Source organism: Colletotrichum paranaense (assembly GCF_030867605.1).
Source record: "Colletotrichum paranaense strain IMI 384185 chromosome Unknown Scaffold_17.1, whole genome shotgun sequence".
In the NCBI taxonomy this organism is placed as follows: domain Eukaryota; kingdom Fungi; phylum Ascomycota; class Sordariomycetes; order Glomerellales; family Glomerellaceae; genus Colletotrichum; species Colletotrichum paranaense.
The window spans coordinates 150,032-162,885 of record NW_026848975.1 but is presented as its reverse complement, the minus strand read 5'-3'; the positions used below and the strand labels follow the sequence as shown (position 1 = coordinate 162,885).

Below are 12,854 nucleotides of genomic sequence, written 5' to 3'. Positions count from 1 at the left end.
GGTAATCGAAGTGTCACGGCATATTCTAGGACAATCCAGGTTCCATGAGGCTCTGCCAGAGCACCTTCCGATGCTCCGACCGGCTATCCTCTCCGCCTCTCCGACTCCGGGGAACGCGCCCCACGCCGGTGTCACTTCACTCCGGCGAGTTCGGACAAACCACCTGGGTCTTCGGGTGCGGGTCTAGCTCTGATCAATCCGAACGTTCCGGTACGTGCGATAACCATCCCCTGTGAGAAGGTTTAATATAGTGGCAGCGGTCTATTTCACCTAAATAACGTGCCGGAATACATTTCCCTCTCCATGATAGCAAATTGAATGGATCCAGGAATATTAGGCCTAAACTCTGTGCAGTGTAGCTACCCTCACGATAACATGATAAGCAACGGTAGCTTCGGTCAGCTTTCAAGACATTTCTTGGTGTATTACCTCTGCAAAAAGTGATTAGTTGCCGAGGAGATCAAACCCCTGGTTACTCATTCAACTGCAATTAATGATAGGAACCTTCCCTCAACAGCGGTGCATTCAAAGCGGGAATCGTCCATGGCATCATTGCTTTCATTGGCCAACTCTTCGCGTTGTGCAAACTAAGACTGCACTGGTTCTCCATTTGAGTCTTGGCCCTCGCCAGTGTTCCCATCAACCCCGCATCCCAGCCCCTGCTACTTTGTAGCTGAACCAAACTGGCCGCCGAAAAGATTCAATACGACTGTCTTGGCGGTGCGACTTGCACAAGCATCAAAAAGATAATGATTCACTGGCGTAGAGTGTACCCAAGTAGGAAGGTGCTGACAAGCGGGGAAGATCTAATGATATATATTAGAGCTGTACTCCGTACTGACGTGATTAGACGATGACTCCAAGGACAGGAATCCCTTCTTTGGTGCCTACTTTTATTCTTCATCTAATCCTCATCACGAAATCTTGGTAATGAGGAACCAACTGTCGTTCATCGCCTTTGCGGCGGCACTCACTCCGCGCTCACTCGCTCAATTTCCACCAGCACCTCAAGGAGTTACGGTGCTGAAGTCGAAATTCGATGACGGCATTCAGATTAGTTACAAAGAGGCAAGATGGGCAAGCACATGAGCGGGGAAAAGAGCTGACGTGACCCATGTTTTTAGCCCGGTCTGTGCGAGGAGACTGAAGGTGTGAAATCCTATGCTGGATACATCAAGCTTCCGCCAGGGACCCTCGAGGGTGTTGGCCAGGAGCAAGATTTTGAGATCAACACATTCTTCTGGTTCTTCGAGGCCAAGGAGGATCCAGAGAACGCACCACTCTCTATATGGATGAACGGTGGTCCCGGCAGCTCTTCGATGCCTGGACTCTTCAATGAGAATGGACCATGCTACATCAACTCGGACTCAAACTCGACGAGGCCCAGTGAGTGGTCTTGGAATAACAAAGGTGAGGGCACCTTTCCGCAGTTAATTGAAATCTGGTTCATTGCTCACACACTTCTTCTTAGTCAACATGCTGTACATCGATCAGCCAGTTCAAGTGGGCTTCTCATATGACTCGCTGCGGAACGTGACTAGGAACCTACTTGGAAGCACCCAGACTCTGAACGCCTCATCTCCAATCCCAGCCCAGAATGCCACTTTCCAGACCGGCACATTGGCCAGCGGTGGAAGAAATACGACGAGCTTTGGAAGTCGCAATGCAGCTATTGCTCTATGGCACTTCTCTCAAGTCTGGTTCCAAGAGTTCCCGGGGTATCACCCCAACGACGATCGCATCAGTATTGCAACTCAGTCCTATGGGGGCCGGTACGGGCCCGCCTTTGCCGCTTACTTTCAGGAGCAGAATGAAAAGATCGCGAACGGCACTCGGGATGGGACCGAAGGCGAGAAATACATCTTGAACCTGGACACTCTCCTGATCGTCAACGGGTGCATTGACCGCCAAGTACAGTGGCCCTCATACCCGGAGATGGCGTTCAACAACACGTATGGCATACAAACGGTCAACGAGACGGTATATCAGAGCATGGTTGATGCTTACTACGCGGAAGGAGGCTGCCGTGACAGGATTGATGCCTGCCGTGAAATCTCTGCAGTCTACGACCCAGATAACATCGGCATCAACGCGACCGTGAACAGTGTCTGCCAAGACGCGGAAACATACTGCACGGAGAATGTTCGCGATCCCTATCTTGATGTCTCGGGCCGTGATTACTACGACGTGACGCAGGTCGACCCAACGCTGTTCCCGCCCCCCTTCACAGCCGGATATTTAAATCAGCCCTACGTCCAATCTGCCCTCGGGGTTCCCTTAAACTGGACGGGTAGCTCGAGCGCGTCGTCCTCCGCCTTCCGCAGTATCGGAGACTACCCTCGGCCAGGCTGGATAGAAGATATCGCTTACCTCCTCCACAGCGGCATCAAGGTCTCCCTTATGTTCGGCGACCGCGACTTTGCATGCAACTGGATCGGCGGAGAGCAAGTGGCGCTGGCGATTCCCTGGGCAGACCAAGAGAACTTTGCCAATGCGGGCTACGAGCCTCTGCAGACCAATGCTACTTACGAAGGCGGCCAGGTTCGGCAATATGGCAACTTGTCATTCATCCGAGTTTACCAGGCCGGACACGCCGTGCCGTCGTATCAACCGGAATCCGCGTATCAAATCTTCAACCGCGCTCTCTTCAACAAGGACATCGCGACAGGCCTTATTGATACCGCGACGAACCTGACTTATGCCACAGAGGGGCCTTCCGATACATTTGGTGTCAAGAACGAGATTCCGCCTCAGTACGAAGATTTCTGTTACGTTCTCGATCCGAGCACCTGCAGCGACCAGCAGGTTGAAGCTCTGCGGAACGGAACGGCCATCATCAAAAATTACATCATGATTGAACCGGCTTCGCAGCAGGGAGCTGCAATTGGATTGAAAGCAAGAGACATGTGAGTTGAAACTTTGGATGTTAGTTGGAGGACCGATGCTAACCATTTGAAATTTTATAGTCTCGATGAAGCCTAGAGCACAACTGGTGGCGAAGTCATTGAAATCGACACAACGCTGCTCAGTCATGATGCACAGAAAAAGATAGCTCACTTTCTGTATCACTACACTTTTGTGATAATATATGTTGATTAAGGGAAATCTCAATGCTACTTACCGCGGTTAAACCGATGGTGACCGGAAGATTCTCAGCACCCGCAATACAAAGCGGGTAAGCCATAACAAAAAAAAAGGTTTACTAATTTCCTACAGAAAGTTATTTTGCCAACCTTCGGTGACATTGAAGAAAACCCTCAGGATCATTTCCGCTGATTTTTCTCAGGTATTGTGCTGGTCTGTTGCTAGGACATCTTCAACACACTGTGTAAGTGAAACAAATCCGCTTATGTAATCCTAACAAGTCATTTCCAAACATGATTGTGCGAGTTCTCCATTCGCCTCAACTTATCTCTCTTGTCAGCGCATGCAATCTGACCTCTCACGCAGCAAAAGGACCACAACCGTATGCGCAGTTGCTAGTATTTGAAGGGTTGATCTTGAACGCAGAGCATGTCAGCGCGTTTGTCGCAGCGCCAATCCCTCGCGTGTCGCGGTTCGTGTTCTATCCCCAGCCAGAAAGACGCTTGGCCTATCCGTACAGTCCTGACACAGTGCCACCGCCCATAGAGTGTACTAGGAAGAAGAGAAAGTGCAACAAAGAGATCCCATGCGCAAGATGCAGTCGTCTAGGGCTCCATTGCGACCGCGAGGTTGTCCATCTGAGGCGCAATGCCGTTCGACATAGTGCCGAGATTGGGTTTCTCGAGACTCTGCGCAGCATGCTTCAGAGCACCGATCCCGCTTCGGCGAGGAGGGCAGCTGATTTGGTAGCAGCTAGACTGGAGGGTCTCCGTTCTGGTTCGGGGCAACGCACTGAGATCACACAGACAGCGAATTTGGTTGAGTCCGGGATCGGACTTGAAGATGACTCGGGACAAGACGAAGCCACAGGTTCACATCCCAAAGCTCGCAGTTCGCTCACGGTGACTGCGTTGGAGCACATGGCATGGGGTAGAAGCTATGGAAACTGCTACCCTCATCTACACTGCAACTGCCATCAAAGACGAGATCACACCATCGAGGCCTCGACAACAGGTCTGTCGCCATCTCTCGGCCTATCTGATCACACTGTCCCATCTCTTGCTCTCCTCCCTGAGAGAGTCACGGCCGAGATACTCATCTCATTTCACCTGGAGCATATAGCATGGCACCACAACTCCTTACACTGCCCGACGTTTCTGCAGCAGTGCACCACGTTCTGGGCGACCGGCGTATACGACCAGCCACAGTGGCTTGCGCTGTATAGCGCGGTGCTCTCCTCGTCGCTCCTGAGTTGGCAGAACAGCTGGAAACATCGCGATGCATACCCGCTCACACTACCGGCCTGTTCGCCTCAAGACTTATTCAACTTCATGGTCGACACTTTATATAAGGCTCATTTCCTGCAGGATGTTTCAATCTACTCCATCCAAGCCATCGTCATCTCAACCGAAGTAGCTCACAATCTTGGTCTCAGTCAACTCAACGCTACCTTATTCAGCGCTGCAATTCGAATTGCCGAGTGCCTGGGAATACACAAGATCACCAAATGCAGCCTCGACTTGCAGACTAGAGAAGAAATATGGGATGATACTCTGCAAAGAGAAGTAGGTCGTAGGGTTTGGCTCCAGATGGTCATTCAAGACCACTTTGCAATTCCCTTTACCGACTCATACGGCATCAACCCGTCTCACTATTCCACTTCTTTCCCCAGAAACGCCAACGATGCAGACTTAATAGACGCCCCGGAGGACGTTCTGACGGTAAGTACGTATACTCGTGTCCTGGGTGGCATCGCGCAGCTGATGCCGGAGCTCGCGGACGGGATGGGACCCTTGAGAGCCCAGAAGCCTGCAAGAGAGCAGTATGCCCATGTCCTCAGGATGGACCAAAAGATGAGAGAGAAGGTCCAGTCAATACCGTGTTTTCTTCTACAGAAGGATGAGCTACTAGAGGGCCAGTGTGCCTGGCTTGGGGTTGCGCGTCAGAGTCTAGCCATTACCGCCGCTGAAAAGGTTCGACCACACCCTAGCGAACCCTCATACATATCACGGTGATGCTAATCAATCCTGCTAGATTGTCATGATCCACCGGCCATTCCTCTTCCTCTCGTTCCAATCTGACTCGTACATCCACACGCGCCGTACCTGCGTTGCAGCAGCAGTCACCATCCTACGCGAACACAAAAGCATTGTAGAATCAGGTGAAGTCTCGCTCTGGACGCACATCGCCTTCAGCATCACCGCTGCCATCATTCTCTCGTTCGAGGTCATATGCGATCAGAGCAAAGAACGAGACAGGCGACAAGAAGGCTACCTCGACGCGATTCGCGACGCGCGAGAGCATCTCCTGGGCCGGACGACGAGTGATATCCTAGCACACCGCGGTGTGGTGCTTATTGATGCCATCTTCTCTGAGGTGGGAGGCATAGAGTCGTTTTCTGATCAGACACTCGCTGCTAGGCCTGATGCTATAAACTTTGAGGAGATTGCGGCTAGGTTCAAGACCGATTGGTTTATCCTTGATTCTTCCACGGCTGGTCTCGGGCAGTTTGACATTGCGGAAGAGCATTTTGCCATGTCTGGCAATCCCTCTGAAGATTTCGACGATTGGTTCCAACAGATATTTCACTCGACCATAGTTGGATAAAGTCTGATTCTCATGGAAAGAAATTGATATTTCTGCATGATTGAGCGGCAGTTCTCTACCCATACTCGGGACCACCTGCCGATGGAATCTTTGCTGGTCAACTACAAGCTACTGCTGAGTGCTATAGATTATCTTGTCATGTCTATGCGCATCGGGCGTTTGGAGTGGCGTTGCTCCCACTCCCTTTTCTTGCAGGAGTTGATATGAACTCGACTGCATCATGTGAGGCTAGGCGGCGACTTTGAGTGCATTGCGTGTCCAGCAATTCTCTATAACATGGCACCGTCAGCTTGTCGGATTCGGACTCTAGAGGCGATGCACCGAGGCTCCTTTCGGACCCGGAAGCTTCCAGTCACCTGACTTTTGTGCGAAAAGTAATCACATGATCTCGCGTACTCGGCGTGTGACACCCAAGGTCCGTGCTTGTCGTCATCGAGGTTCTCCCCCGCCGTCGTCCATCAGGGGCGGAAGTTAGGGTGAGGGGCGGCCAGGAGCAGCTCTTACCACTGCGCTCGGTAAGGTTCTTGTCAATCAAGGTGGTAACAATCAACGTTTGCGAAGCTTTACGTTACTTCAGATTTCTCCCAGTCTTCTTCACCTTCGACCTAGCTTCTTGAAAACCAGTAATTTGCCTGCGAGCGACTCCCAACCCCCGTTCACTGAGAAGTGCCCCTCATCAACGCCCATTGTATGCACGCTTTCGCCACGCTGATCGAATTCAATGGCGGGACCCCGCTCCTCGACGTCGACGGCTGCGACCCGCTCCGTATCCAATCATTCTAAGACTGCCGGAAGCTCCCCACCGAAGTCGGCAACAGCGACGCCCTCGCCGGCGCGCAAACGAAAGGCTGATACCTCTGATGATGCATTATCATCACCCCCATCGTCTCGCAAAGTAAAGAATCTTAAGACGGTCAGCACGAGTACCGGCGAGAAGCGACTGCGCCGATACCGATCGAAACCACCTCAAAGCTTCCACGAAGTTTATCATCGAGCAACAACGCAGCGCTTCTACGTTCTCGAGCGGCGGCGATGCGGAACTCCGGATGCGCCCGAGGAGGAGGTTGAGTTGACTGGTTCTACTGGCAATGTATACACCGTCAAGATCGGCCAGACCCCGTCGTGTAGTTGCCCGCACGCCATGAAGGGAAATCAATGCAAACACTGGCTTTATGTGCGTTCTTCCTCAGACCTATTCGGTCTCTGCTGGATATTTCTAACCATGGCTAGGTTATGTCTCGAGTCCTCCGCGCCAAATTCGAATACACATACCAATTGGCGTTGGTCCCCAGCGAACTTAATGAGATCTTCGACAAGGCCCCGCCCATCGATCCCCAAGCCGACGATTCCAAGAACAAGAATCGCAAGCCCATCGACGGAGACTGCCCCATCTGCTTCTGCGAGCTCGAATCTGATAACAACGAGACGATTGTATGGTGTCGCGCAGCTTGCGGCCAAAACATACACAGGGAATGCTTCGAGACTTGGGCTGCGACAAAACGTCGCGACAGCTATGGCTCAAGTGATGTGACTTGCCCATACTGCCGTAGTCTATGGCAGGGCGATGATGATATGATAAAGAACATCAAGAAAGGCGGCAAGATCACTCGTGAGGGATATGTCAATGTCGCTGAGCAGCTCGGTATCAGTACACAAAGAGGTATGGTTCTACGTTAGGAGCGCACTGCTTTTCTAGGTTGCTAACCCATGATTACAGACTATAGTACCTATTCTAGATGGTGGAGAGGAAGTTACTAATATGCTTTCGCATACATCCTATTTGCGACCGTCACACGAAACGACAGAATGTCGGAGACGTTGTCGTATTGATGTGTGGCGCCTCATCTAGCCATGGCCACCTTTAGAGGCCCCGCTTTCACGTGCACCGCATGGCCATCTATTCCATGCGTCGTTTTGTGAGGGGGGGTTCTATAATGGACACATTGCAGGCTCCGTTCAAACACTCACAGGATGAATGAGACGGAAGACTGGCCCATGAGTCTCTTTGCCATAGAGTCATCTTCCCCAAAGTCTGATCCATGCAAAGTTGAATAGGTATAGCGCCTTCCTCGTCACGGGTAGAACATAATGTTTCTTAAAAGCCTTAACCTAGGGCACCGCTAACCTTTCACATAGTACGCTTGTCCGACGCCCAGCACCTAGGCTCGGCGGTCGGATACGATGCATCATTGACCTTGTTCCAATCCGATCAAGCTCAACCTGCCTCGCTCGTGTTCACTTCCGAATTGCTTACCCTGAGCTGGCGCCTTCTCTTGACCTTGTGCCAGAAGCAGCCGCGGTTCATGTTCCAGTTGACGGAAAACACATCTACCATGGACCTAAGAGCTACGTCAGCTGTCAGCACGACCATGCTCTTTGCAGCCCCGACTGCGAATGTGTGGCGAAGGCGATGATGTATGTTCGGAATTGAGGAACCTGAGTTTGGCGCGCAACTTGAAATTGGCAACCGACATTCAGCTCGGGATTGGTTCTGATCATTTGAAGTGGGCATGATATGAAGGATGACAGGAGCGCCTCCGTAATTCGCTCAAGTAAATCAGACTTCACGCGTGGACTTTGGCTTTGGGATGCCATACCAAGATCTTGGCAAGTGAAACCACGAATTCATGCTTAGCGATAGAGAAAGAGTTGGGTCGATAACTACCCAACACCGACGGCTTGCGTCGTGAGCTATCACGAAACAGCACAGAGGGGAGCATTATAGATAACAAAGAAATGCCCACGAATGTTGCCACTCTATCCAAAGACGTGAGATCCGCCCCATATTGAATCAATGGTGCCAGACTCACAGGAGACAGCTACGTAGTCTTCTTCCCGCCATATTCATATTCTTAGCGCGACGAGTGTGTTGTCTCCATTTGCTGCTATCGACTAGGCCGCTTATTATGGGGCAATCAAGGTGCTGTTCACTGCTAGTTACTATAGCATATTACAGATTCGATTAGATCTCCAGGTAATTCAAGCACTCAGATGGCTTGATTCAGGTATACTTTACGAATCTCCGGGTGATGCAGGCCAAGCTACTTTGGGTACAAGCACGTATTTTCGTGTGCATTTGCTTTCTTACAACTACATACATTCTCATTGCTTCTCTCGCTCAGCCTTCAATTTCTGGTCCTCTTCCTCCGTCTTGGGAACCTTGACAAACGCCGGTACAGTAACAGCATTAAGCTTGCGCAAAGCCTGCAGAAGTCAGCGGACGTCACCTCACGGTACAATACCGCCTACCCAAAAGGGCCGCCACAACGAGACGCGGCAAAAGACGGCAAAGCTTGCCTGGCCAAGGAGCCCCAGCAGGGTCTTGGCGGCATTGGAAACAGAGACATTGAAAGCGTTGCGTACCTGGGAGAATGCTCCCTCGGGAAGATCATTGTTCCACTTGTCGTTGACCTTGACGATCTTGCCATCGTCGCCGACCTGGATCTGCACGACACTCTCCATGGTCTGCTCGGTCTTGATTCCCTTGACCGTGTAGCTGTTCTTCAGCTCCAGCTCGATGGGGTTACCCGCCGACGTGACGGTGTGCGACTGGATCCTAATGGGGTTAAACAGCGCCGGAAGACCGTACCACTGGGCGGCGAACTTGTCGTACCCCTCTGCGACTGTGATGTTGTCCTGGAACGTAGCCGTCTTGGACCACAAGGATAGGTGCTTCAGGGTAGGATTCCCCTCAAAGAGCTTTGGAGGATGATTAGCCGTAGGTTCCGAAATTACTCACGTAGGGCAAGGGTAATGCATACATCTAGCACGCTGCCGACCAGGACTTTCTGCTGCTGGGACAGTGATACCCCGGACTTTTGGACAATATCGCTGTTCTTAATGCCGACGGACTCAAACGTGGGCGCGCTGGCATCAGCGGTAGCCTGGACCTTTGCCGTTTCGGAGGGAGTGCCGGACGCCATGTTTCTTTGAAAAGACTTTGCAAAGGACTTGGTCTCGGGGTGGGTTGCAATCCGCTTCGCAATGTGACGGGCTGTTGAGTGCATGGAGATGGTAGAAGAGGTTTTGGTGTGGACGAGAGGATGTGAGATGTGTGAGAGGACTTTTGAGGTTTTGTGAGGTTTCACTAGCTCTGGGTTGAGGCTGTTGGTTGTCAAAGACACGTCCGGCGCATATTCGTCGCGTCACTGGGCTGACGTGACGAAGGGATGATGATGAGCGCTGACGTCATGACTCGGATCCGGGGGCGATGCTCCGCGACTTCGCTTCTGAGATGGCAGTCTCAATCGGGGATGGTTATTGCCCGAAACGAGATGTGTCGGCCTCCTTGGAGCTTCGCCTTCCGCATCCGTGCCGACCATTCTGTCTCCGAATCCCGGATGCACTGCCGGCGTCGAGGTCCACTTTATTTCCGGCAGTTTTCCGGCGCCATCCGGTTCCTCCGTAGCATTCCTTTGGGAACCGCGCCATCATTCGGGTTATCGCTATTGAAATACTCACTGTCAACCAAGCATTCAAATACAGGAATTCACCAAATTGGAACGATAAGTCAAGTGTTCGTAGTACGTCAAATTATTAAGGCCCGTTGCGCGGCGAGTGTCGTAATATGTCCGTCTCTAGAAGAGCTATGTACAGTTAAGAATATGTGTGTGAAGAAAATGCCAATGGGTATCCACAATCCTCTCATCCCTCATTATCCAATTCGCGCCGCGACACACCGGGCGAGGATGTCGAAGAAGCCCTGCGCCAAACCCCGTCATGTAGTAATTGTTGTTGTCATGCATCACCGCAGGTGATGATGATTCGCCGGTCCGCCTTCGTCATGAGATGCAAGCCACTTAGCGGAACTCACCCTGGCCATGGCAGCGGGTAAGAGGGATCCAGCTCTGCTTCTTGCTGCAGACGGTGATGGCGCCGGAGACCCAGCTGACGCCCTCGTAGGAGCCCTCGTCGTGGGTGTCAGCCATCCAAGTACCGGTCTGGCGCAGGGAGCCGATGCAGCCCTGGAAGAAGCGGCCGTAGCGGCGGGTGGTCCAGGGGGTGGTGATGACGACACCAGTGTAGCCCTCGCCGACGTTGCCGCGGATGAGATTGCCGGACATGGTGGTCCAGGTGCGGGTGAGGCTGATGCCAACGTTAGGGGCGGCGGCGCCAGTGCCGCGGCTGATGGCGTCGACAATCATGCTCTTGGTGCCGGTAAGGGTGAGGCCGGCAGAGAGCGAGACCGAGTTGGCGATGGAGTAAGACTTGGAGACCGTAAGATCCATGCCGCCGCGGGGCCCGATGACAACGGGGGACATCTGCACGTCCCAGTCGACGAAGCGCTCAGTCTTGTCGATGATGGTGGAGGTGGTGTAGGCGCAGTCGCGCTTCTCGTGGACGGAGGGGTCGTACTCGAGCGCGGACATGTTGGCGGCAGACTCGATCCAGTCATGATCGATCTCCGGGGCCTCGCTGAGGATACCTTCATCATCGAGGAGCTTGTACCAGTCCTCGGTCTTGATGATCTTTTCTGCAAGATCGGAGTCAGCACGTGGCACAGAGTTTAAGAGTTGTCGTAAGTGAAGGAAGACTTACCCTCGCCGTTGGTCAGGAGAACAATCTCATTGTCGGTTACTCTGTGGTCAGGAGTCCACTTGGTGAGATTGATGCCACGCTCGTGGAGCGGGACCGAGAAGAAGGGAGCGGCGCTGACGGCCGAGGCCATCAGGAGAGCGATGAGATTGGAGGAAACCATTTTGGACGGCTGATGATTGTTGAGATGTTGAGGTGGAAGAGGAGGGGAGGGGGAAGTTGATGAGGATGAGTGACTGAATGTTGCCAAGAGGACCCGGGAGATTCTGACGACTTTATACACCGGTCTTCGAGACCATCGCGGTGTCTCAATAGCTGATAGCAATCACCACGAGACGTAATCTACATTTGACCGTTGAATTACACCGCGCCGCGAGCGGCGTTCGTCTGAAAGTTGGGGTTCTCCTCCCATGCATCTTCCTTCTTTCGGATGGCAACGTTGACCTTGCGAGTCATGGTGGGAGACCCTCATTCATGGGTACGTAGACCCAACCCGCCTCGTACCAAAAAATGTAGATTTTCTCCGGCCGAGTACCTCTCAGGGTAACATGCTGCAATCGTGCGCATGTGCCCTTGTTTCACCGTCTGAATGGGTAAAAATCGGCCCCGTTTCGTCGGAACCAGACACCGACAGATGGGTGCCGCCCCAGACAAAGCCCCATCATCACCGTCGCTACTTGCCTTATCAAGGATAGGAAGTTCCATATTTGCACGATTCAGCGCCCCGTCACGCGGGAGAGAGCTTGATGGCCTGGTCATGTTATCAATCTCTTTTGCGGGTAAAGTTGGATATCAAGTTCCCGCTGAAATTCACACCGAAAGTCGCACGCAAGAGGAAGTGGCCATTCGCAGTATCCTCGGCCGCCGAGCTCATCTCTCGTCGAGTAATGCACATTCGATAGTGCAGTGTCCAATAGATTGGAGCTTCCTGAATGAGGCAAGATGCGAAGATAGCGAGCTTCTCCTTCAACCCGGCCATCATACTCCGTACAAGTATTTCAGCTTCCCGTCATCTCGTCCCAATCTACCCACAAATCAACCTTCTACATCTCATCTCTACCACGTTTTCACAATATCTATTCCCCCTATACTATCGCCAAAGCTCCTAGAAGCACGTCCCAAAAACACCTTGCTCGTTTAAGATGCAGCTCTCATCCATCCTCCTCTCCGTTGGCCTCATGGCCGCCGGGTAAGCCTTGTCCTAGCTTTGTCCCGAGCCAACATAGATACTGACGATGCTTTCCTAGTGCCAACGCCAAACTCCACAACGCCGGTGTCTGCGTGACAAACAGACAAGAAATGCCCGTCGGCGGCACTGGCTGGAGTGTGAGCTACACCTGGAGCAAGAAGTACGAGATCTTGCCCGAGGCGACCAAGTGCGCTTGCAACTACTACAAGAACCGCAACACCGGAAACAAGCAATGGGATAAGTGCCCCGACTGCACCTTTGTAAGTTCTCTCCTGCCGTGTTCAGTCGATTGTAGTCTAACATCGAGATTCTAGGACGGCTTCCAGTGCAACTCTGCTGGCTGGCACATTGGAGGCGATGAGCTGAACTACTACTGCAGCAAGAAGTGCGGCGCTCAGGGCTCCGAAGCCAACTAAACTTTTGGCATTCCTGTTTTCGA

General features: G+C 52.4%; 5 protein-coding genes across 5 annotated transcripts; 3 read left to right on the top strand and 2 right to left on the bottom strand.

Moving 5' to 3' along the window:
- Positions 1-930: 930 nt before the first annotated feature.
- CPAR01_14861 (serine carboxypeptidase) lies at positions 931-5,691 on the top strand (the record flags this gene model as incomplete). The annotated part of the gene is made up of 6 exons (XM_060499111.1): positions 931-1,020; positions 1,125-1,410; positions 1,472-2,906; positions 3,287-3,328; positions 3,605-5,057; positions 5,119-5,691. 6 exons carry the CDS (start codon positions 931-933, stop codon positions 5,689-5,691), a joined length of 3,879 nt encoding a protein of 1,292 aa, XP_060342036.1.
- A 721-nt stretch (positions 5,692-6,412) lies between these two features.
- On the top strand, positions 6,413-8,105 carry CPAR01_14860 (SWIM zinc finger protein; the record flags this gene model as incomplete). Its single annotated transcript, XM_060499110.1, has 3 exons — positions 6,413-6,865; positions 6,922-7,351; positions 7,828-8,105. The coding sequence occupies 3 exons, from the start codon at positions 6,413-6,415 to the stop codon at positions 8,103-8,105; spliced, it is 1,161 nt and encodes a 386-aa protein (XP_060342035.1).
- Positions 8,106-8,793: 688 nt separating this feature from the next.
- Positions 8,794-9,797, bottom strand: CPAR01_14859 (uncharacterized protein; the record flags this gene model as incomplete). Its single annotated transcript, XM_060499109.1, has 3 exons — positions 8,794-8,895; positions 8,941-9,390; positions 9,453-9,797. Coding segments are annotated over 3 exons (897 nt in total), but the record flags the coding sequence as incomplete, so codon positions are not given.
- A 693-nt stretch (positions 9,798-10,490) lies between these two features.
- CPAR01_14858 (uncharacterized protein) lies at positions 10,491-11,389 on the bottom strand (the record flags this gene model as incomplete). Its single annotated transcript, XM_060499108.1, has 2 exons — positions 10,491-11,164; positions 11,230-11,389. 2 exons carry the CDS (start codon positions 11,387-11,389, stop codon positions 10,491-10,493), a joined length of 834 nt encoding a protein of 277 aa, XP_060342033.1.
- Positions 11,390-12,368: 979 nt separating this feature from the next.
- On the top strand, positions 12,369-12,831 carry CPAR01_14857 (uncharacterized protein; the record flags this gene model as incomplete). The annotated part of the gene is made up of 3 exons (XM_060499107.1): positions 12,369-12,415; positions 12,474-12,675; positions 12,730-12,831. The coding sequence occupies 3 exons, from the start codon at positions 12,369-12,371 to the stop codon at positions 12,829-12,831; spliced, it is 351 nt and encodes a 116-aa protein (XP_060342032.1).
- Between the last annotated feature and the right edge of the window lie 23 nt (positions 12,832-12,854).